At 47.1% G+C, this 21,759-nt stretch overlaps 9 protein-coding genes across 9 annotated transcripts; 4 read left to right on the top strand and 5 right to left on the bottom strand.

Annotated features, from left to right (window-relative positions):
• Positions 1–607: 607 nt before the first annotated feature.
• Positions 608–2,495, bottom strand: MCYG_00633 (AtfA; the record flags this gene model as incomplete). Its single annotated transcript, XM_002850483.1, has 3 exons — positions 608–965; positions 1,053–2,202; positions 2,384–2,495. 3 exons carry the CDS (start codon positions 2,493–2,495, stop codon positions 608–610), a joined length of 1,620 nt encoding a protein of 539 aa, XP_002850529.1.
• Positions 2,496–3,264: 769 nt separating this feature from the next.
• Positions 3,265–3,882, bottom strand: MCYG_00632 (transthyretin domain-containing protein; the record flags this gene model as incomplete). The annotated part of the gene is made up of 1 exon (XM_002850482.1): positions 3,265–3,882. The coding sequence occupies one exon, from the start codon at positions 3,880–3,882 to the stop codon at positions 3,265–3,267; it is 618 nt and encodes a 205-aa protein (XP_002850528.1).
• A 776-nt stretch (positions 3,883–4,658) lies between these two features.
• Positions 4,659–7,402, bottom strand: MCYG_00631 (ferric-chelate reductase; the record flags this gene model as incomplete). Its single annotated transcript, XM_002850481.1, has 7 exons — positions 4,659–5,808; positions 5,867–5,988; positions 6,058–6,116; positions 6,177–6,409; positions 6,465–6,809; positions 6,878–6,918; positions 6,971–7,402. The coding sequence occupies 7 exons, from the start codon at positions 7,400–7,402 to the stop codon at positions 4,659–4,661; spliced, it is 2,382 nt and encodes a 793-aa protein (XP_002850527.1).
• Positions 7,403–10,054: 2,652 nt separating this feature from the next.
• On the top strand, positions 10,055–11,203 carry MCYG_00630 (arsenical pump-driving ATPase; the record flags this gene model as incomplete). Its single annotated transcript, XM_002850480.1, has 3 exons — positions 10,055–10,447; positions 10,501–11,090; positions 11,155–11,203. 3 exons carry the CDS (start codon positions 10,055–10,057, stop codon positions 11,201–11,203), a joined length of 1,032 nt encoding a protein of 343 aa, XP_002850526.1.
• A 506-nt stretch (positions 11,204–11,709) lies between these two features.
• On the top strand, positions 11,710–12,224 carry MCYG_00629 (uncharacterized protein; the record flags this gene model as incomplete). The annotated part of the gene is made up of 2 exons (XM_002850479.1): positions 11,710–11,973; positions 12,174–12,224. The coding sequence occupies 2 exons, from the start codon at positions 11,710–11,712 to the stop codon at positions 12,222–12,224; spliced, it is 315 nt and encodes a 104-aa protein (XP_002850525.1).
• A 1,245-nt stretch (positions 12,225–13,469) lies between these two features.
• MCYG_00628 (conserved hypothetical protein) lies at positions 13,470–14,024 on the top strand (the record flags this gene model as incomplete). The annotated part of the gene is made up of 3 exons (XM_002850478.1): positions 13,470–13,586; positions 13,668–13,709; positions 13,791–14,024. 3 exons carry the CDS (start codon positions 13,470–13,472, stop codon positions 14,022–14,024), a joined length of 393 nt encoding a protein of 130 aa, XP_002850524.1.
• A 576-nt stretch (positions 14,025–14,600) lies between these two features.
• MCYG_00627 (eukaryotic translation initiation factor 3 subunit E) lies at positions 14,601–16,102 on the bottom strand (the record flags this gene model as incomplete). Its single annotated transcript, XM_002850477.1, has 3 exons — positions 14,601–14,619; positions 14,677–14,871; positions 14,930–16,102. 3 exons carry the CDS (start codon positions 16,081–16,083, stop codon positions 14,601–14,603), a joined length of 1,368 nt encoding a protein of 455 aa, XP_002850523.1.
• A 412-nt stretch (positions 16,103–16,514) lies between these two features.
• On the top strand, positions 16,515–17,233 carry MCYG_00626 (conserved hypothetical protein; the record flags this gene model as incomplete). The annotated part of the gene is made up of 3 exons (XM_002850476.1): positions 16,515–16,632; positions 16,768–17,123; positions 17,183–17,233. 3 exons carry the CDS (start codon positions 16,515–16,517, stop codon positions 17,231–17,233), a joined length of 525 nt encoding a protein of 174 aa, XP_002850522.1.
• Positions 17,234–18,256: 1,023 nt separating this feature from the next.
• MCYG_00625 (glutenin) lies at positions 18,257–21,434 on the bottom strand (the record flags this gene model as incomplete). Its single annotated transcript, XM_002850475.1, has 2 exons — positions 18,257–19,683; positions 19,832–21,434. 2 exons carry the CDS (start codon positions 21,432–21,434, stop codon positions 18,257–18,259), a joined length of 3,030 nt encoding a protein of 1,009 aa, XP_002850521.1.
• Positions 21,435–21,759: the final 325 nt, after the last annotated feature.

Genomic DNA, 21,759 nt, shown 5'->3' with positions numbered 1-21,759 from the left:
AGTTATAATCTACCCGCATAAAGACTGGAAGGCACAAATTAAGGACTTTGAAAAAAAAAAGACTTAGTATAACAAAAACAAACGTTGATTAAGAAAAATCTCCTCCCCTTCCCTGCCTATCATTGGAATCATATATAAGTCGCGTAAACCAATGCCACCAGCGATAGACATTGAACATGAAATTCAAAAGGAGAAAACCAACGTAAGAAAGAAACATAACAGAACGAAACTACCAACACCGAGAACTCCGCCGTTGTGCTCCAGCCTTTTTCCCCCGTATTTTTTTTAAGACAAAAGGATGTAAAGAAGAAAGGGGAAGAAGAATTACTGCGGTAAAGGTACAGGTAAAAGGGGGGGGTAATGATTATAAAAGAACAGAAAGAGAAGCAAAAGAAGGAAAGCAAGAAAATGATATTCTTGGATTTGCATTTTGTGGTTCATTAAAACCACAAAAACAGAAATACCACCACACCACACCCTGGAAAATTTCAAAGATGGAAGAACACCCAGCCCATCAGGTTAACTCGTGTAAAAGCAATAACATCATAAACAGAGAATATAAGAGAAAAATGATATGAAAGGGAAAAAAGCGACGATCGACAAAGAATCATCGTCGCATTTGCCAGTTTTGTGGCGCCAGGAGCTCATTCTGCACTGGCATACCATTCTGGATGCTGTTTTGAATACCGTTAGGTAGACTATTCTGGGGACCGTTTGGCAGACCGTTGGGTACATTATTCGGTATTTGAACCTGCACTCCATTCAATAGGATGGAAAGGCCTTGGGATTGGCCGACGGGGCAGTCTTTATGGGCGGCAAGCAATGACCTTAGCATCGCATTTTCTTCTCGAGCTTTTTCTAGAAGACCTGACAAGGCCTCATTATCGCTGGAGAATGCTTCTGCTTTTCTCATGAGGGTAGCTACCCATTGTTTCTTTCGTTGACGGCATTTGAGAGCGGCAACCCTATATTAAGGTTAGAAGTTTGAAAAACAAGATGGAAAAGGATATTGGTGAATGGTTTTCTGGGTTTAGAAACAGATTTCAACGTACCTGTTGCGCTCTTTGAAGTTCTTCTTCTTTTCTTCGTCAGTCATGTTCTTCTTGGAGGTGGATGGGCCAGCAGCAGCAGGCTCAACTTCACCAGTATTATCAAAATTATCGAGATTATCAAGATCAACTGATTCATCGTCGGCAGCCTGTGCCTTGTCGGCAGCGCCGCCATTTGTGGCCTTCTGCTTTTTATTTGAGCCTTTAGGCGCATCATCTGCCTTCCGTCGCCCGTTTGCCGCACCCCCCTTGGCAGCTGCACCTTTCTTGCCCTTGCTCCGAGTATTGATCCTCAAGGCATCAGGGCCATCCGAAGTGTTTCCATTAGAAGGCTGAACTACGCCGTTCTGGTGATCATTGGTTTGGGGCAGGATGCCATTCATTGGTGGGCTACTGCTGCCGCCATTTCGAAGTGACATCTGCATAGGTTGAGATGTTGGGCCAGGGAATGGGTTGCTGGTAACCTGGGCACCCTTAGCTAGCATGAAGAGGCCATTGGCAGCGTCAGTAGCATCGGCATGAGCAAAAGGATAGGCTTGGGACGAAGGCTTCTCCATTGAGGCAGCAACCTGCTGGATAATCGAGTTTGGATCCTGGGGGTTCGAGGTGGGAGGAAGGACACCGCTTTTCCCTGCTGCGGTAAGGGCTGTTCGCTGGAAATCTAGTGTCGTAGGGGTGGCACCTCCGCTGGAGAGCTGTTGGAGCAACGCAGAAGGACCTGGGCTAGGGGCTGGGAACATAGAGCCTCCGCCGCCAGGAGTCAGGCCAGTACGCAATGACGACTCATTGGGAGTAGGGAATCCCCGAGTGATGCCGTCAAAGTAGTCATTTGACCCTGCAGGGCCCGCAAGCATGGCCGGGCTCAACGGGCCAGCACGGAGTGAGTTTGGCCAATTGAAACCTCCACTTGTCGATGTGCCAGGTAGCGCAGGTGAGGTCAATGAGGCGACAGGGGGGAGGAGAGATTTCCCAGGAGTGTCACCGCTCGTGTTCCCGAAAGACTGTTCAAAAGGGTTGGGTTCAAAAGATAGGTGAGTGGTGTTATGAATGCCCGAGAAATAATCCCCGTTGGCGTCATCACCTGGTTTCTGTGGGGGTGCCAGGGTCTGCGGCGCATCTGAAGCTGCTGTGGTAACTGTGGGCTCAGGAACGTCTGTTTGGGTTGTTCCACGATCTAAACGGGATGATGTCAGTGGTGACGGAAACAGCCAAGTGTATTATAGGTCGATTAAACGCACATCAACAATGGAGAAGAGGGTGAGGATGAGAGGGAATTGACCACAATAAGGAATTCATCAGTCGACGGTGAGAGGGAGTGACACAGGGATACTGACCTTCTGACTTGGTTCTCTCCTTAGTCGAGTCGTTCGCATCCATTGGCGAATCCGTGCGAGAGATAGGTAGGCCAGCCTGCGGAGAGGCAGCCTTGCTAGCTGGAGCAGACATGGTATTAAGGAGAACGTATCAGGGAGCGAGCTTTGGGGGAGGGTCTGCGATGATGTAGAGGTCGGACGAAAAACGCAGAGATGGCGTCCGATGACGATCCCCTTCGAGTCCTTCGCGACCGTCAAGGGACGAAAGAAATAACGGTTCGGGCGGTTAACGGTAAACAGGGTAAACAGACTGCGAAAATGAGGCGCAAGCTTGTGGGTTCACGCCTAGGAATGAAGTTGTTGAGGGTTGCGCGCCGTTCATTGAACGATGACGATGGAGATGACGATGGATGACGATGCAAGCGACTTGGGAGGAAGTAAAAGAAAAAAAAACGAGCGAAGGTGGAAAAACTCTGACGACATTGATGATGTCGTTCGCTTAGTAAGATATCTTGGCGGTCTTGGCAGAGGCGGTTCGCTTAAGCATAAAATCTTTAAAAGGACAAGACGAAGTCAAGAGATTAGATGAGATTAGATGGGATGGAGGAAGAAGGGAGGCATAGAGATGTGCAGACGTGCAGAAGAGAGCGGTTCCGTGGGTTCCGCCGTCCATCTTCTCATCATAAGTTGATGATGGCTCGGAGATGGTGAGATCGAGGCCAACAAGCGCAGCTCCCTACATGTTTTGATAACTGCTATCTAAATTGCATCACCATGGTGCCTTGTAAAATATTAATGGGGATGAACGGGATAAACCAAGATATGTTATTCAACAACATAAAACCAATGATGCAGTGTGAACCATATTACAGAATCCATCGATTTGTTCAAGCCTGCATGCATCACGATCCGCGGTAGGTTGAATAATTCCACGGCCCAAGCAGCACAGGGACATGGTAGTGTCTCCATCCCTTTCCACCGTCCCTACCGTCGACTGCAAACCGCACTTCCACCTCCGGCCAGAAACAGTCCTGAACCCCTTGCTCACGGTACCACTCGTCAACGCCAGATAGTCTAAGACTCCATGTCGAGCGTGCTGTGTTTGATGCCGGTCGATCAGGCAATTGTGCTAGAACGGAGGAGACAGATATAGAATCTCCCTCGCTCGACCAGTTTTTGACCCGCCCATCAGCATCTGTGATTGCTGTGAATGTCGGCTGCTTGTTGGTTGTTGAGGTTGAAGTAGAGGTTGGTTTTCCCTCGTAGTTGGTCAATGTTAGCGAGCAGGAAATTCCTGCGCCTGGAAGGCCAGTGTAGGTATTCAGAACATGACAGGTGATCGGATCTTTGTCTGCCATTGTTGTTTTTTGATTTGTTTCCGGTTCCTCCACGCCTCGTTTGCCCTGCCCGCCCTGATACACGGGATCTTCAGGTTGTAGGTATTGCTGAAGTTGTGAGAGCCTTCTTGAAGCACTTGTATGAGCACAAGCGCCGGTATGTGATTCAATCTGACCTGCCATCAACTAACTTATCGGCCTCTTGTAGCTATGTGACCTTTAGATGATGATAAACATCAACTTCTTCTATCGGAGTTCGCCGACCCACGTGATATCAAGTAGTTGACTAACTGGCCATGCATATAAGGAGTAGTTTGCTGTTTCATCCGTCAAACTTATCAGTATTTGGACAAAATGGCTATTGTTGCTTTAGGATAGGTTTAAAGCCCTCATAATCCCATAGCAGGGCAACTTTAAACTAAACAGTCCGTCATGCAACTGGCGAAGGAGCAATGCTAGGACTTGATGGATATATATACCTACACAATTTGCTGACTTTTTTTTCCTACCACCTTGTCTATGTGGATGAATCACCTGTTAACGTTACTCGCTTTCATTCACTACTCGTCTTCCTCATTGGGTAATGCATGGTCGGCGTAAAAGAGCATTGTTCCGAGATCATAGACCCTTGCTAAGCCTCCCCAGAACATGATTAAATAACAGATGTTTTTGTATATCAGAGATATTACCCGATCTAAACTCTTAGTTCTATGTATGTATCACCCTTGCCTTCCATATCTCCCTTTTTATTGAAATACTAACTTGGAGAGTGTTTCTAATAAAAAGATCGTAGCCTCCAGATATATATAAATAAAATCAAACAAAAATCTGACAAGTAGTTAAGGAAGGATTATTTTCCCTAATGAAAGAACAATAAATCGACCTTTACAACACTAGTTTAGGTATTGCTAACAGGACGTCATCTTATCATAACGGCTTCAATGTAGAGCCATTCATAGCTACCAACTGTATGCATCCTCGATATACTCTATCTGTCGGTACCCCTGAAGCATAGCGTAGTGAACTGCCTCTCTCGCTTCATCTGCTAGGGCATCAGGTCCACAAACTAGCACCGCAAGCTTTGAACTAGTCATGCTAGCACTTTTTGCACTGTTTATAATGACCGTCTTCATGCTTGGTCTGCCATATTTCACTTTGTATTTCAACTCTGTAGGTAGAGCTTGTGAGCTATCATCACTTGTTTTAACATTAGCAGAAGGGGTGTCTAATGGCGTGATTGCTTCAGTGCAAGCGGAGAAAGAGACAATTGGCGTGGTATTTTTGTCACGAGAGGTCAAGTGGAATGATGCATTAAAATCTTCTCGACCGAATGCGGACCGTAGCTCCCTCGATGCTACCTGATGTATGAAAGAAGCCTGCCGAACAGACCAAATGAGCGTTATGTCTTTTGTACATGTACCTGCACCGGTTGAAGATGCGCGTCGGATATGATCCTGGATATAAGGAACAGCTGCGGCGATACCGGTACCACCAACGATGAAGAGTACGGATTCAAAGGCCCAAAGAGGGGTAGTTTCACCGTATGGACCCTCTAGTAAAAATTGTTTTGAGACAGCAGTGCCACCTGATTTTAAGCATTGCTGGCGAAGTTGACGGGTCCACCCATTTAGCGGCCTTATCCAAAATATATATTTGACCTCCTTGGGTCGACTATTGCAGGATTTCTGAATTCCTGACGCCTCAGTAGCAGTATATATTTCCCTGCCTTTATTATTTTCGTTGAGTGAAGATGAAGAGGAGTCCGATTTTGCGCACTGTTCCTTGACTGATTCGGGTGACTCAGCCCACGCTCCGAGTGTAAACGGATGGCTCTCATACCCAGTCCATCTAAAAGGCTGATAGATAAAATAATATCGCCCAGGCTTTTGGGAGATGCCAGTGGCACCTGGTATCACTTCGAGTCTAATGATATCCGAAACTCTATCATAACATGCCTCAGCCTTGGTATATTGAAGGTATTTCCCAGCGAATTGGACGCGGAAATTGCAGTATACGATTCGAACCAGGCGCAAAGTTCTGTCAAATCCCCAAATGGCGACAAGGGGCCATAGATAAGGGTCATATTCACCAGTAAAGATTGATATGTGGCTGAAACGTAGAATAAGTAGGATTCTTAAAAAGGCACCTCACACCAGTCAAAACTTACGAAAACATGGACACAATTGTCACAACAGATAACGCAATGTGAATGAGTAGGAATACTTCGTATGTTTTCCTCCGAAACCATAGACACGAAAATATTACCAAGAAACTCATGGATACAGTTCCCTAGAAAATAGTTAATAAGTTTCTTTTTTCATTTGATATCTATAGGCCAAGGTTTGAAGAGTTACTCACAACAACTCCCATGTAAAACCATTGCTCTTTATATGCTGCTATATATCCCGCAGAGCCACCTAGAGCAATAGAATGTTAGCATCATGCTGTCTGCAAGTTCCACATATAAGAACGCTAACCTTCAAGGAAATATAGCACTGTATACGCAACAGAGTGAGCAATAGCTAGCAATGTTGTGGCGAGAGAGGCTTGTCTATGGAAGATACTAAACGTTCGGAAACTCCATCCTGTAGCCCAAAGAAATATGTTGTTTCTCCCTGCAAAAATCCAGATAAGAGGCAGATTTGCGAAGGATAGAACTCCAGTACGATCTGCAACGTAGCGGCACAGTTGTATATTTGTGGTTGGCCAACTGTGTGTAAGAAATTATTAGTAAATTTTCACGGAGAAATGTTAAAAGAACATACTATAAATTACCAGCGAATAGTTCGTAATTGACACAACATAAGATGGTAATTATCAGCCAATAGGAGAATATCACAATTGAATCTATTCTTGTCGGCATGTCACACCCGTATAGGGTCCGCAAGTGATAGGAACCAAAGGCGCTAGGAATTGTCAGGTGTGTTCGGATCCAACTGGACATATATCGTAGTGGCTTAAGAAATCCAGATATATTTTTGTGCGTAATGGCGTTATTGCCTTCCAAGTCATCTCTATTTCTTTTCAACTGCCTGAAAATAACCCAAGAGCAAAAATTATTGAGCATCCCAAGGATAAGAATGATGCCCCAGATGCCATACATTGCGTATCTAACTTGAAAGTTAGCAATGTACCCGTCATAATATAGTGACTAGCCGTTGTGACTATAGATACTTACCCATGGGCGTGGCGGGTTCGTACTTCACCGGCATATACAACCTGTATGAAGTCAGCAGGTCCCCCACACCGAATCTGGCCAGATATTTCTTACAATTGTCTTTAAAGAGAGATCAAAAAATTTCTTTGAAATTAGAATTGGTGTAGTAATAATTTCTGTTAGAGGTATTTCTCCGTTTTCGACGACTCGCATTTTGGCAATAATTTCGTTTGTAAGATTGGCAGAAAAATCTGACATCGGCAACAACGGTTGAAAGGCATATTTCTCACAATACTCCTCGAGAACAGCTGCTCCAGGGGCTATCTCTTCGGGCTTGCAGTGGACTTTTGCAGATGCGTATATTGATCCCACCTTCAGAGGGTTTCGGCAGAGCGTAATCCAGTATTCCTCACCAGGGGGCCCTGCAAAAGTTATAGACCTATATGCCCCATAGACAGCCGAAAAACATATTTGGGTACTGGCAAGTTCCTCTGATGAAACAAGGCTTAGAAGAAAAGCCCCCAAGAAAATATGGAATAGAAGCATGGTGAAATTTTCAAGTGTTCCTATAAAACAAATGGTATGGATTTTCAGCAGAGAATATCACAGGTTGAATTCACTTTAAAGCCTTGCGGATTGATTCCTCTCATCATCGGTGGGTTAAAAAGTAAGGTCCAATGCTATATATATGTTGTGTATACAGCAATGTCCCCGCCTAGCCTGGGATACTGAGGACCCGGTATGATCCTCCGCTGCGGCCATACTGTGTAGAAGAGTGAACGGAAGAACCCCTTGTGTTCTCTACTTTCGAGTTTTCGACGAAAATAAATCGGCCCACTCTGACAAGATCATAAAATTTTCAACAGCTCTCGAATAAAGCAGAATAACTGGGTCCGCCTCGATCCTGCTCGGGGTGGAGGTCTTCCTCATTTGAGCGGTTGAAGGGAGTGCTTGTTTCTCTCCATGCCAAAATACTGGAATGGTCCCACCTATGGACGGTGGTTGTGATATCGTATTCGCTACACAAATCAGTCCACATCCGGGGCGGGGGACTATCACACCAAGACACTAAGTAGTAAGGCGCGTTCATGGTAACAGACATTTCTCAAAAACACTCAATATGAGAACTCAAAACAAATACAATGGATAACTATCCATCAAATGTGTTATTATTATTACCACGAGTACTTTGGCCTGTGGTTTGAATGGGTATTCACACTAATTTGGGCTGCGAACGTTGGCAGGAAAATGGACGAAGTTGGAGGTCATCATATTAAGGTTTTATTCCCACTTGTTAGTATGATCAGATAAGATTTATTTTATCTAATTTTTCTCGGAACATCTTATCAATCTAATCAATCTCAAGCCCATGTCCCATGGATTACTCGACACGAAGTTACTATTAAAAATGAATGGACAGTAGTATCACTAGCTATACTATGCGTGACAACTAACCCACTATCATATTACACCGCTGGTTTCAAGGATAGAAATTAATACTGACGGGATTTCAACTACGCCTCTTACTAAGATCCTGCCAATTCCTTCCGAAGGGACAAGCTTGTACAAGCTTTCATACAAGGTAAATGTTCTTCTTATTCTTGGCAATATGAGTACTGGCAGGGCGGTTTAATCACGTAGTTAGATATTTTGAAATTGTCTTGCATCGATTATGGTAGGACAACCGAAGCTAACACGAGATACGCTGTTACCTAGCCAACTGTTAAATGACAGACATAAGAGATCATAAAGAAGATGGGTCACATCATATAATCATTTTAATATAGAGAAGCGAGGATACCAGGTGTACCATCCATCAATTGCACGGCCTGTCGTATCGCTTCGTCAGTAAGCATAGCCTTCTGCTGGGAACTAGAGACCATAGAGATTCTTTTAAGACGAGCAGAAAGGGGTGGCCCTTTGTACTGAGCTCAACTGAAGGAGAAGTTCCGGAGCAAGGGTTCTACTGATAAGCGAGGGGAAATTGTTAGCTCCTGAGAATCAATGAAGCTGATTCTAACCATGACCGAAGTAAAAACCAAAAGGCAAAATATGAGCAGGTAGTGAATATTTCTTCTACGGTGAGCAGCGTTCTAGTCATACACTTTGCGGCAACTGTTCGGGGAAATTTTAATTATCTAGTCCGTAAACCGCAATAAAAATTCTTGGGGGTGCTAGCGACATCATAATGTAGGCTGCGGGTCAGGCTACTGAGTTCATTATGATCTGCTCTTCTAGTCGCTTTCCCTCGGCTTCGCAATGTAATTTCCATTGCAAAACACAGACCAGATGATCAATCAGTAAGGTGGATTCTTAGGGTATCCTTCCGGCGAGGTTCTTTTGTATAACTTCGCCTCGGGAAACCTTCTATAGAGTATTCCTAATTCCGTAGTTGAAGAAGAGTATTCGCTGTTTGTATCTTTGGTCTAGACTGGAGCGTTTCAGAGTCTTTCATTCTTAATTGTCCGCCATCAATTTTTGTGTACAATTTGCTTTCAAAATATTCGCATCGTGGAGTTTGCTTGAGGCACGACATGCTATGATTCATTGCTTTTCAAGGCGTACTGTTATAACGCGAAGTAACTAATGTAAAGAAGCTGATGTTGGCTACGATATTAGCAGTGGGTAATTCATGGTATACTTTCTAAAAGGCCATGATGCAATATATTGAGACTGACTTTGTTTTTAGTGATTCCTTAGCTTCTTCTGCTGCCCAAATTCTTCTTTACTCCCTTGTTAGATGCTCTGCGATAAGCTATGGAGTGATAACATGTGAAAGGAGAGCTGTCTTTGTTGCTAGGATCTGATAGGTTAGGTATAAAATGGGCCTCAAAGCCTGGATCCGAACAGATCTCCGACAGTATGCAATGGATACCTGAAGAAAAGATATCAGCATGATTAGGAGCAGTTCGTGATCGTTCAACATCTCACGATGTTCACTTTGACTAAAACGGCTTGCTTGGCATTTAGATCATGTGACTAGAGCAACTGGCCCGAGCGTCTTTAGGTAGCAAAAAGTGTGCGATCGAACAAGTCGACCATATATGACAATATCAACTCGTTTAGACTGCATAAGCTGGAGCCAAACCTACTTGCCAATACAGTATCATACTCACCGGCCGGGTAACTGTTCTTGATACCACACGTACTTTCTACTAGCTGCTCTCGAATACCCCTCAACCTCCTATTCTCCCCACCATGTCCTCGACCGCCATCATAGGGGACGACGACGTTCTCGAGCCTACGCTCCAATGCCTCTTAGATCAGAAGACTCTTCGTTGGATATTTGTTGGCGGAAAGGGTGGAGTCGGTAAAACTACTACGTCATGCTCCCTGGCTATACAGCTTTCCAAAGTACGGAAGTCTGTGCTTCTGATATCCACAGACCCTGCCCATAATTTGAGTGATGCGTTCGGCCAGAAGTTTGGCAAAGAGGCTAGGCTTATTGATGGATATGATAATTTGAGTGCAATGGAGATTGATCCCAATGGGAGCATTCAGGATTTAATGGCTAGCGGAGGTGCTGACGGTAACGACGACGCCATGGGTGGGTTTGGGCTGGGTGGAATGATGCAAGATTTGGCCTTCAGTGTAGGTATTGCCGACCATAAGATTTCACTGATACCTACTAAACGCCGTTTCAGATACCTGGTGTCGATGAAGCAATGTCCTTCGCCGAAGTTCTCAAACAAGTTAAATCCTTATCCTATGAAGTTATTGTCTTTGACACCGCCCCTACCGGCCATACTCTTCGATTTTTACAATTCCCAACTGTGCTGGAGAAGGCACTCTCGAAACTTTCTCAGCTGTCTGGGCAGTTCGGCCCCATGCTTAACTCCGTCCTCGGTGCTCGCGGCGGCCTTCCTGGCGGCCAAAACCTTGACGACATACTATCAAAAATGGAATCACTGCGGGAAACGATTGCGGAAGTCAACTCCCAATTCAAGGACGCTGACATGACCACGTTCGTATGCGTGTGTATTGCTGAATTCTTGTCCTTGTACGAGACGGAGCGGATGATACAGGAGCTAACGAGTTATCATATTGATACCCATTGTATTGTGGTGAATCAACTGTTGTTCCCGGGTAAAGACAACGCATGCCAACAGTGTGGCGCAAGACGGAAGATGCAAAAGAAATATTTGAATGAGATCAAGGATTTGTATGAAGACTTCAACGTTGTCAGAATGCCACTGCTCGTCGAAGAAGTCCGAGGACGAGAAAAGCTCGAAAGGTATGATTTCCCTGTTCCATCAATTAATTTTACCTGGATAGGAACTAATTAATTCGCCCTGTAGCTTCAGCGATATGTTGGTCCACCCCTTCCAGCCGGCTCATGAAGACTAATGCGACAAAACCCTGAAAAAGAATCTTAAAAAATGAAAAGGGCTCATCATAATCAAGGACGGCGGTAACAAAAAGCGCGTTTCCCCCATTCATAGATGGTAGAGGAGAATATATATTTCAATAGAACTTTACCAGTCAATCAATGAATGTTCTTTTTTTACTGACCAATCGTGGCTGTTCGCTTAAACCTCACCGCTTCCAGAGATATCTCCGTTAAAAGACGACAACGCAATGATCATAAAATGAACCAGGTGCAACGATAAGTATGCCTTGCATCAGTACTGTGCATTCATGATACCTAGCACGGGGGAACGTCGATCGATATATAGGGTTGTGGGAGGGTAGAGTCACATACGGAGTACTCCGTACTTACATATACCCACTGTGCTTAGAATAAGCTTGACTATAGACCGGCGGAGCACCTGCACCTTGATAATCCTATGAGATATGATATGACAACCTATCTTCCTAACTATCAGGATGCAATCAGCAGTCATACGCTAGAAATGGTGCATATCCGAGCCGGGAACCTTACTGGCCCAACCTCTCATATAATATATGCGCAACAATTGGCTTGCGATAGACAGAAGGTTGTGTCCCTGCCTGGTTTCTCTCACAAGAAAGCTGCAACCACATCCTTCAAGCGAAGCAGAATGTCCGGATCCATCCGGAGCCTCCTTAAAATGCTGCTCACGCGGCCCGCTACACGCATGACGGTCAAGAGGGACGATACGTTGCCTGCCGGGGTACGGGCGAGGAGGACATACTATGTATGTATTTGTTGAGGCGTGATTTGGCCCAGGACGTATGGTCGGTTTGGATCACCATTTGTAGAACTCTCATTCCAGCAATATATTGCTATGAATTTTATTTTAAAGCCCACCGCAGCAGCTGATACCAGTGGAAACTGAGATATGATCTCATTTCCCAAGGGATTATGTGCTGAAATAAAGCAGGGCTGATCCTATAGAAAACGGGTCCTTTATTTATATGCAATCAAAGCATGAGGGTTTGCTTGTGAGGAAAATGGCCAAGACCGTCAGCGCCGTTGACGTAAATTGAAGAGAGTAATGGACACAATGAACCGGCCGTCCGTGACGATACTATTGATGAACGCGGGCTCTATTGACTATCTTCGAAGAGTTAATTAACCCTTTTGGAAGCGTGTTATTTTATAAGGCTGTATCGGGATATATTCACCGACTCGGGGCGGTGGGTGGCAAGGTCAGGGCACTTCCACCGAAAGGCAATTAGCTGGAGAATACTGTAGCTCAGCATTTCAGCCCGCCAGTCCCACAAGAGCTTTTTTTTTTTTACCAATGTGACAATGGCGAGGAGAAACAAGTCAAGGCCACAGGCTCCAGGGAAATAAGACCACCCCCAGTAATTGTATCAGTTGCCACTGGTCAGTTCATGGTAGGCGCCTGTCAGAATCTTCTCGTTATTTTTTGTTGATGTCTCCTTTTCCCCCTTTTCCACATCCAACAAGTTTTCGTCAGGATGCCTGCCGACTCGCTGGCGCCAAAACCTTCAGCCAATCCGTCTGACTCTAGATTGCGTTGGGCGTTAGTTCAACAACTGCACAAAAAGCAGGAATCTTGCGAATCTGGACACGCCACGACTGGAGCAAGGGTGTGCAGCGGTAAATGAAATTAGCTGCAAGCAGCCCACAACGATCGGAGGGCCTGTACGAGCGTGAGTGGATGTGCCAAAGCCTTGTGCTCGCTGCAGTGAAGCCTCACTTCGAAGCTGTGGTTGAGAGAAGACGAAGGCCGAAGTAGCGGCAGGAGTCAGCTGACCTGGGCGACCCTTGGCTGACGTAAGAAAGCATAAAAGGGGCCATCCATGGTATCTCGACATACACATATAAGAACCAGCGGGAGGCGCCCGTCAGCTCGTCCTCGGGTCTCTTGCAAACAAACACGAATAAGCAGCCAGTTACGTGCGAAGCGACCTTGTTATGAATAGCTAAACTCTTGTTTTATTTTTTCTCTCTCTTGACATCCTTCATCTTTGCTGAAGATGAAAATCTGAGTGTGTTGAAGCATCTATCCTCAATACACGATACGCACACTTCCTCTGCCCCCTGGTTGTCGCTGGCTCATAGATAGTCTATATCTATATCTTTGTATCCTGCGCCTGCTTGTACTCTTGCTGCGTTTTTCGTTCTTTGTTTTTTTGGGGTGTTTTCTTCTATATTTTTTTTTCAACGCTTCCCAGTTGCCTGCCTGATATCACCGGCACCCAGTCAAGAACCAAAAGAAAAATGTCACAGTCCGAGCAGTACTGGCTACCAGGCTACGAGCTATCTCGACAAGTCATCCTCAGCAATATCCATATCTTCCTCGGCCCAACGGCATCCGCAAGGCCATATACCTATCATGTATGGAACTTCTATCTCCTGATAGACCTTTTTTCGCTCTCTACCTCTTCTTTTCCACCTTCCCTGACACTGTCATTCTAGGGCCGAGACGGATATCTAGTTACTGGAAGCAGACTCACCCAAGTACGTCCCGCTCCCTGCTGCTATGCCAAAGAAATACCTACTGGACCAATAACCTAATGTGACCAAATCCTTCTTTTACAGCAACAAATCGATGACCTGAAATCCATGTCTAAGAAGTTTGAACTGGACCAGACGATAAAGACCATGCATATGTCAAGTAGCTACGAAGAATCAGGTGATCCAGCCACTCAGACATCTATCCACAAACCTGTGCCAGTGTCTACATCCAGAGGCCGTGAACGACACAGGGAGCGAGAACGGGAGAGAGAACATCGTTCGTATGATCGTGGCTCACGATCGAGACGATACCGATGATAGCACAATAAGATACGATGATTCCGATGTATTCTTACGTCCCAGCCTACTACTGTACGGAGCATACAGTACAAACCTATTTTTCCATTTTTTTTTTCTGGATATCCCTTTTTATACGTTTGTCACTTTTCTTATGGACTGCTATAGTGTTTTTCTTTTTGGTGGCTTGCTGTGTTCAAATACGTGCGATAATATCATAGATACAAGTAGTTCGGTGAAATATGTTCCTCTTGTTACTTTCTAGAGATCAATCGAAAAGCAAAGCAATAAAGAGAAAGGGCATAAATCTCGTTCAACATTGAAACTACGGCATAAAAAACCTATGCATAGATAAGAGTATGCAGACCGTGAACACACTATTAACTTAAAACGCCCACCCAAACATATTGATCCGAGTAGCCGTTCCTCACATGGCGAAGGGATCAAAGAAAACGAAATGATGAAGAAAGAAGAGAAGTGTGTCGGCGTCGTGACGAAAAGAAGATGGGGCTTTTAGTTCATTCCTCCGTTCCTCGTAAGTATTGCTTTTGAACCGGATAACCAAGTCACGTCTAACATCTAAAATTATAAAAAAACTTATTTGGCAACAGCCGAGCTAAGGTATGATTAGTATGATTGTATGTCATAATATGAGGAAAGAGAAAAGGCTTACCTTAAGACTTGTGTTCTAAAGAAACCTCCCTTGGTCTTCTCGATGACTTGTTGATAGACTGACTGGGGAGGATGGTTCATGAGGACGGTACCTTCTTGGTAATCGATCTTAGCGTCAACACGAGTGTCTCGGATTAGGTTGACAATCCACTTCTCGCCTTCGTTCTGGCTTAAGCCAAGGCGGGTGGAGAGATCGCTACGGGGATTAGTTAGTATGTGTGGTATCAAGACAAAAAGAGGAGGAAATAACATACTTGATATCAATTCGCTGATGAATCTTGCAGTAGCTCTCTGATATTAAATGTCTGGCAGACTCGACAAAGGCATCTGCGGCGGCAACGAGGAAGAAATCACTCCGTAGAACTTCTTCGGCTTCACCAAGTTTCTTTTGAGCCTCTTCAAAGTCAAAATCGATATAGAGAGCCTTGATAAACTCGGTGATGGGATCTTGGTATTCGTATTCTTCCTGTCGAACAACACGGATGAGGTCTTTGAGCTGCTTCTGGTAGAGAGCAGAGTTCTTGTGTGCACGACTGCGGTTGGTAATGACGGCGGCGGTGAGGTAGCGGAGGATCCAGGGGCAGGCGGTTTGTATGGTGTTGATGTAGGCGGGGTGGAAGAACATATCTGTGAGCACATCGCGGGCGGGTTCGTGGTTAAAGAAGGGGAAGAGGGACCAGTGGATGAGCCACGAGCGGTGCTGGAGCTGACCGAGCGGATTGTTGAAGAGACGGGTATCGATCGAGTCCTTGACCTTGGTGATTTCTTCCATGGCGCCCTCCCAGTTGGTGGTCAGGATCTCGCAGGCAAGTTTCCCCCACGTAGCAGCCGCAACCTTGTCATTGTCGGTAGAGAGGACGCGGAATTGGTACAGAAGCTCTGCCGCATTACCGTAGCTGCCACAGCTATACTGGAAACGACCGAAATCGTAGAGTGTGTTGACCATCTCGATGGTGGCTCCGTGCTGCTCCTCGAGGAACTTCAAGTTGGCGGCCTTGTCACTGCGCAGATTGCCCACTACAGCGTCATCCTGTAGCAACTCTGTGATCTTGCTGCTCTCGTCGACGTAATGTTGTAGTTTCTGCATAACTTCCTCTCGCTTGGTGACGAATTCCTCTGGCACTGTATCGGAGTCGTTGATCTCCTGCCAGAGACTGGCGATATAGTCCGCCATGTTGGTATGCTTGAGCAGTTCATATTTGGACTTTGTGATCTGATTGATGGCTTCCTCGTCCTCCTCCTGGTTAGACGCAAACTCCAGCAGCGGGAAGATGAGCTGACGATCGAGGTACGGGATGAGCTTGGGGAGCAGATCGTGCTTTTTGGCGACCTCGTCGGCGGTAGCTGCAGACTGTGCGGCGGCGTCCTTGAGCAGCGTGCTGGCTGACGTCGGGGCGTTGTCTGCCATGGTCACGGTCAGCCTCTTGTATATATCCAGCCGTGGGACCTTTCTGTTCTTCTTGAAGCCGTCCTTTTCTTCTTCCTCTTCTTCGTCGTCTTCTGTCTTCCTCTTCTTATCCCGCCAAAGAAAAAACGAACTTTTTGATGGTTTTTTTCTTGTGTGGTGGAAGAAGACGCGCTAGAGCCAGATCGGGTTAAGCGTGGAAAGCATCGAACGACTTCGACTTTTTTCAAAAAAACCAGAAGAAAAAGAAGAAAAAGCGAGAGAAGAAGAAGAAAAGGAAGAAAGACGAAGAGCAGGAGTCTCTTTTTTCTGAAGGTGTCGATTTGGGAAAAGACACAGAGGAGAAGAGCTTGGTATCGTTACAGGAACGGAGATAACTCGGTTCCACCAGCTTCAACAGCTCCAGCAATTCTTCGCTAGCTATCAAATCCACGATGGCCTCCATGCTTCCTGCTCAGCGGTCGACAGTCCAATGCCTTCAGCGCAGCTTCACTTCTCCAGCTTCGTTTAACAGCTTGCTGCGAACATCTGTTGCACAGTCGAGAAGTTCGCGTAAGTCAAATTGCCCTTCCCGCGAACCTACAATTGGGATATCACACCACATATCTATATAACCGAGACGAAGACCAGCAAACGCAACATCTATATTTTATACATGTATATGAAGGTCACTAATGGAAGAGATAGTATCGCAATCGTTCCCTACTTCTTCACGAACCATCGTCACTCGCATCACTCGACCTTTCTCCGCCCCGAAATCTACACGAAGCCAAGCAAGTCTGCAGTCCCAGCAGCCTGCGCCAGCAGAAACCGCTCCTTCTCTCCCTCTCACTAATCTACCCTACTTCATCCGTCGTACCCCTTCAAACCAGTTGCCAATCTACCTAGTCACCAAGGCTGGCGGCACCAAGCAGGAGACTCGAGTCCGGAAGACAGAAGGAGACCTTAATGCCCTCCGAGCCGACCTGATCAAATATCTTGGTCTTGAAAATAGGCCGTCAGAGGTATATATTAACCAGACAAATGGACACATTACGATAAAGGTATAGTTTGCGCAAAATAACCCATATACACCCATTAATATATTCTAACGCATTATCAGGGATGGCGAAAACCAGAAGTCATGCAATTCCTCCTTGATCGACGATTCTAAACGAAGAGAACTCATTCTCCTCTCCTCCAGTCCCAGATGTATTATTTCCTACTTCCCTTCCGCTATCAAGTCATCGGTTTATAACTGCTGCAGAACATAGTTCACTTCTTTATCCCCTCCGTTTTTTTTTTGTCTTTTTTCCACAAAGGGCGTTTAGCGACATTCAAATTTCTATTATTTAGTTTTGTTCCCAGTCTCTGCATATTCTCCGAATCCTCTCTCCCTCCTATCATCTGGTAACGCTGACGTTTTCCTTCACGCTTGGCTTGGTATGGGTTGCGATTCATCTGTTTTAGGCGAATCATTGTTGTCTGGGTTCTTCTATCGTGCGTCTCTCTCTCTGAAAAGCTGCAGCTGTATAGTATGTATCATCAACTTGCCCCTTTTGTGTACTTACTGTAGCTGTGCCGTGTTGAATTTGGTCAACTCCGCTTATTTATGAAGATATGGCATGTTTCCTTGATAGTAAATGCTTTCAAATAAGTCGTACAAAAAATGATGGTAACTTTCTGCCTTCCCCCCCAGACGCCCTGCGTGAGATGAGTTGTACATGCAAGGGGAAATAATGCCAATAGATAGTAAAAGGGCGAAAGCATGAAAGGCGATTCTTTAATCTGATCCGCCTGTGGCGGGTTTGCCTGCCTGCTTTCTTCCGTGTGCTTTTGATGATTTCTCGACTCCCCCATACCATACATAGATACATACATACAATTCCCTCCTCGTCCAAACCAATCTGAAAACATCGTCATCTTCCTAGAATGAATTGAATGAGAATGAACCAATTCCAACAGGAAGACGACGGCGAAAAGAAGTTGAAAGACACAAAGAGAAAAGGTAAAATAAAAACATAATCGAAAAAGAGAGACAGAGGGGGGGAAATAGTTAGAGATAGAAAGACAAATTCAACGGTAGCCGACCCCTTTTTCACATAAGCCCAAATCCACGGACACACCATGATATAATAATCATCTAGCTGCTAGTGGAATCGGCTGCTAGACTAGATAATTGAAAGATACGGTGGCGCTAACCCGATAGTCCCTCGTACTCGCAGAGCAACTTGAGCGTGCCTGGATCGATTGTCCTTGAAACCAATGCGCCGAGTATATTCTCCTTCTTGGGCAGGACGTTAAATCCCACGTCTAGTCCGCCACGTTTCTCCTTGTTTGCCCTCCGTACCTTCGAACCCAGCCTGTTTAGAATACCTAACGACCGAGAGACAATGGTATAATATCCCTGCATATCATCTTGTCTAGCACTTAGAGCGTGTGGGTGTTGGTGTGGATGTTGTGGCACAGGCTGACGAGGCCGTTCAGCACTCAAAAGACCCGCAAGATGGACAAGAGTAATTGCAAAGCCGTCGCTGGAACCTAGCCAGGCGCGGGCGAGTGAAGCATCAGCGAGAGAGGATAATACCTCAGCAGCCAAGAGGCCTTGCATGAGGAATGGCTTGCGTGTTTCGGTTATAGGCAAGACATTCCCTTTTGTGTATTCGGGTATTATGGAGATGGAGAGGCCGAATGCGCGCGTTAGAAGGTTTGTTGATACATGTGTGCTAGTTGTTGATACGTTGACAGAAGGGTCGGAGAAGATAGACTTGTAGAGGGTGCGGTTTGGATCATCACGAGCCAGCAGTTTAGCTAGACTGTCTACCGCCGCTGGAAGGTAGCGGTGGATGCTGGGCTGGTAAGCAGGGAAGATAAGAGGTTCGTCGTCTGAGGTAGGTGCAGAGGTTAACGGCGCGAATGAAAGGAGGAAATAGAGCAGTGCAAGGGCCTCGTCTCTACCCGGTAGATGTACGGCGTGTGCGAGATTACTGAGGAAAATGAGAACGTCTTTCATGAAGTCTAGGGTATTCTGATGCGTGCGAAGGAAAAGATGCCTGGTGCCCATGTATCGAATGGCGAGAGCAAGGAAACGTATAACACTCGGAGCAGAGAGGAGAGGGAAGTTTGATTCCGAGAAGCTGAAGTTGCGCAATATCGTGGTGATGCAGATTAGACGATCGACCGCGCGATCGAGGGAGTGTTCTAGGCTACCAAAGGGTGGAACGTCGAGCAATGACTCAATCTCCTGGCGGCATCCACGTAGTAATTCCTCGTATGAAGCCAGCTGTATCTCATCTGATACTTCCGGCGAATGTTCGGCAAGTAGTTCGAGGTGGTCTGTTGCAGTATCTAAGAGAGTGGGGAGTAGGTCGTCACAATTTTCGAGAGAGAGATGGATGGCCGGTTCGGAGGAGAGGGTTGTCAATGTGTCTAGAGCCAGACGGGTTTCGGATATGAGACCTGACTTGAGGCTCATAGTGAGGGCGTGTATATCGATTACGCCTAGCTCATGGAACCGTGGAGCAGATGGTTTAAGACGTAGAATATCCTCGCCTAGTGGGAATACCTCGTCTATTACAATTGGACCATGAAAGGCTGGCTCGGGCAAGGTCAATGGCGTGTACTCTGCCGGGGTGGGTTGTTTGAAGTTGTATGTTGACGGAGCGAAGCCATCTTCTTTTACGGAGGGAGACGCTATGCTCTGTCCATTGGGGAGACATGGACAGAGACTCCGCGTGGCTCAAGCTTGAATGTTGCTGTAGCTTGGGCTTACTGGGTGTCGAGTAGCCGTTCATAGCTTGAGGTTGTTGCATTGGCGGTTGTATGTAGCCCTGTGCCTGCGCCTGTGCCGGCGCTTGAGGATCAAAATGACTGTTCAAAGGTTTGACGGGAGACATCATATCACCCTGAGGCGGTATCGGCATCTGCATCTGCTGCTGTGGCGGCGGCTGCTCTCCAGGTTTCTGGTGCGTGGAGAGCCATGCTTGCTCGTATGCAGCCAGATTACGGTAATAATGGTCCCGTATCTCCCGCGCGGCTGTGGGATACTGCATAGCGGGAAACTGCAGCTGTTGAGCGACAACTGGCCAGGAATTGGTGTTGGTAACCTTTTGAGAGCCGCCTAGCTTTATGACTGTGGCATATAGCTGCATCAGCACAACTGGCCGTCCACACACAATAGGCGTGGGGTCCAGCGGAAGACGTCGAGGAATCATGAATTTCTGCAGCACACGAAGGAAGCCTTCTGGTGTAGTTGGTTTGGCCATGGCCTGGGCCTGAGCTTGAGCCTGTTGCTGGGCTGCTACCTGTGCCTGCTGTTGAGCTGCCTGTTGAGCTGCCTGCTGTTGAGCCACCTGTTGCTGAACCTGTTGCTGCTGCACTTGCTGCTGCTGAATATGGCGCATAGCGGCCATCTGGCTCTGTTGTTGGCTGGACATTGGCTGGCCCGGCATCTGGGGAGGTGGCTGTTGTTGTTGTTGCTGCTGCTGCTGTTGCTGCTGGCGCACCTGGTTAGCCATGTGCATCTGATACATCTGTTGGCGCGCGGCCATCTGCTGAGCATGCGCTGCATAACCCGGCATCATGGCCGGGTTCTGGCCTGGGTTCTGCTGACTCTGACCCGGGTATGGCGGACCGGGAGGGTAAGAAGTAGGGGCCTGAGGGGTGGCGACTCGGCTTCCGTGATCTGAAGGAGGCTGACCGGGCTGCTGTCCCGGCTGTACAGCGGCATTGGGGAAAGGGGAGGGGGAGGCAGTCTGTACCCGCTGCGCGTCAAACTCCTGAGGCACGGGAGACGGACTGGCCGTCGAAGAGGCCGGTTGCTGAAAACCGGGGTGGAAGGCGGCAGCAGGGCCGCCAGGAGCCGCACCAGGAGCAGGGGGAGGGAAGTGGGAAGTTCCATTGGCACCAACGACAGCTGGTCCGCCGCCTACGGTAGGTTGATACCCCGGGTAGGCGCCATGCTGGGGCGTCTGGGAGCGCGAGACGGAGGTTGGAGGGATGCCTCCGGGCACCTGACGAGGAGAAGAAACGAGGAAGCCGTCGTCTGGCCGCGATCGTTTGGAGGGAACGACAGAGTTTGGCGGATGGAAGCCGGGAGACATGCGCGATGCCGGGGATGGAGTCGTGCCATTGAACATGCGCGTGAACTGGGGAGTGTCCGAAGGAACGGGGGACTGAGACTGCGACTGCGACTGGGGCTGGGACTGCTGCGATTGAGGCTGGAGGAAGGCCATGGAGGGATCTATGGTGGCCGGCGGAGGAGGAGGATTGGCGAACGCGGTCCCGTTTCCATGGCCATTGACGTTGGGGTTGCCTGCGCCGGGGTCAAGGGGCGATGGAATGGCGGGCGGCGTATCGTGGAGCCAGGCGTTCATGGCGAGTTAGACACCCATCCGACTTGTGCCCGTCTAGTTGGTCGTGGGACAGCTCCTGTGGAATGCGTTTTCTGGGGGGGCGTAGCAGGAGAGTTCCAGGGTCTAAGGTAGATGGAGCAAGATGACAACGCGTAGACCCTGAGACGTTCCCTCTACAGTGCACACACTCTCTCGAGGAGAGAGACAGGCAAGCTGACGGTCGAAAGGGAGACTCAAGGAGAAGTTGATATAATCGCGATCCCGCGTCTGGCTTTGCCTTTTTTTGCTGCGCTTCGTTGAAATCTTGTTTCGCTTTTTTTTTTCTCGCTTTCTTGTGGATGTTTCT

The sequence above is a fragment of the Microsporum canis genome, genomic scaffold, assembly GCF_000151145.1.
Source record: "Microsporum canis CBS 113480 supercont1.1 genomic scaffold, whole genome shotgun sequence".
Lineage (NCBI taxonomy): Eukaryota > Fungi > Ascomycota > Eurotiomycetes > Onygenales > Arthrodermataceae > Microsporum > Microsporum canis.
This window is presented reverse-complemented; position numbering and strand designations above follow the sequence as displayed.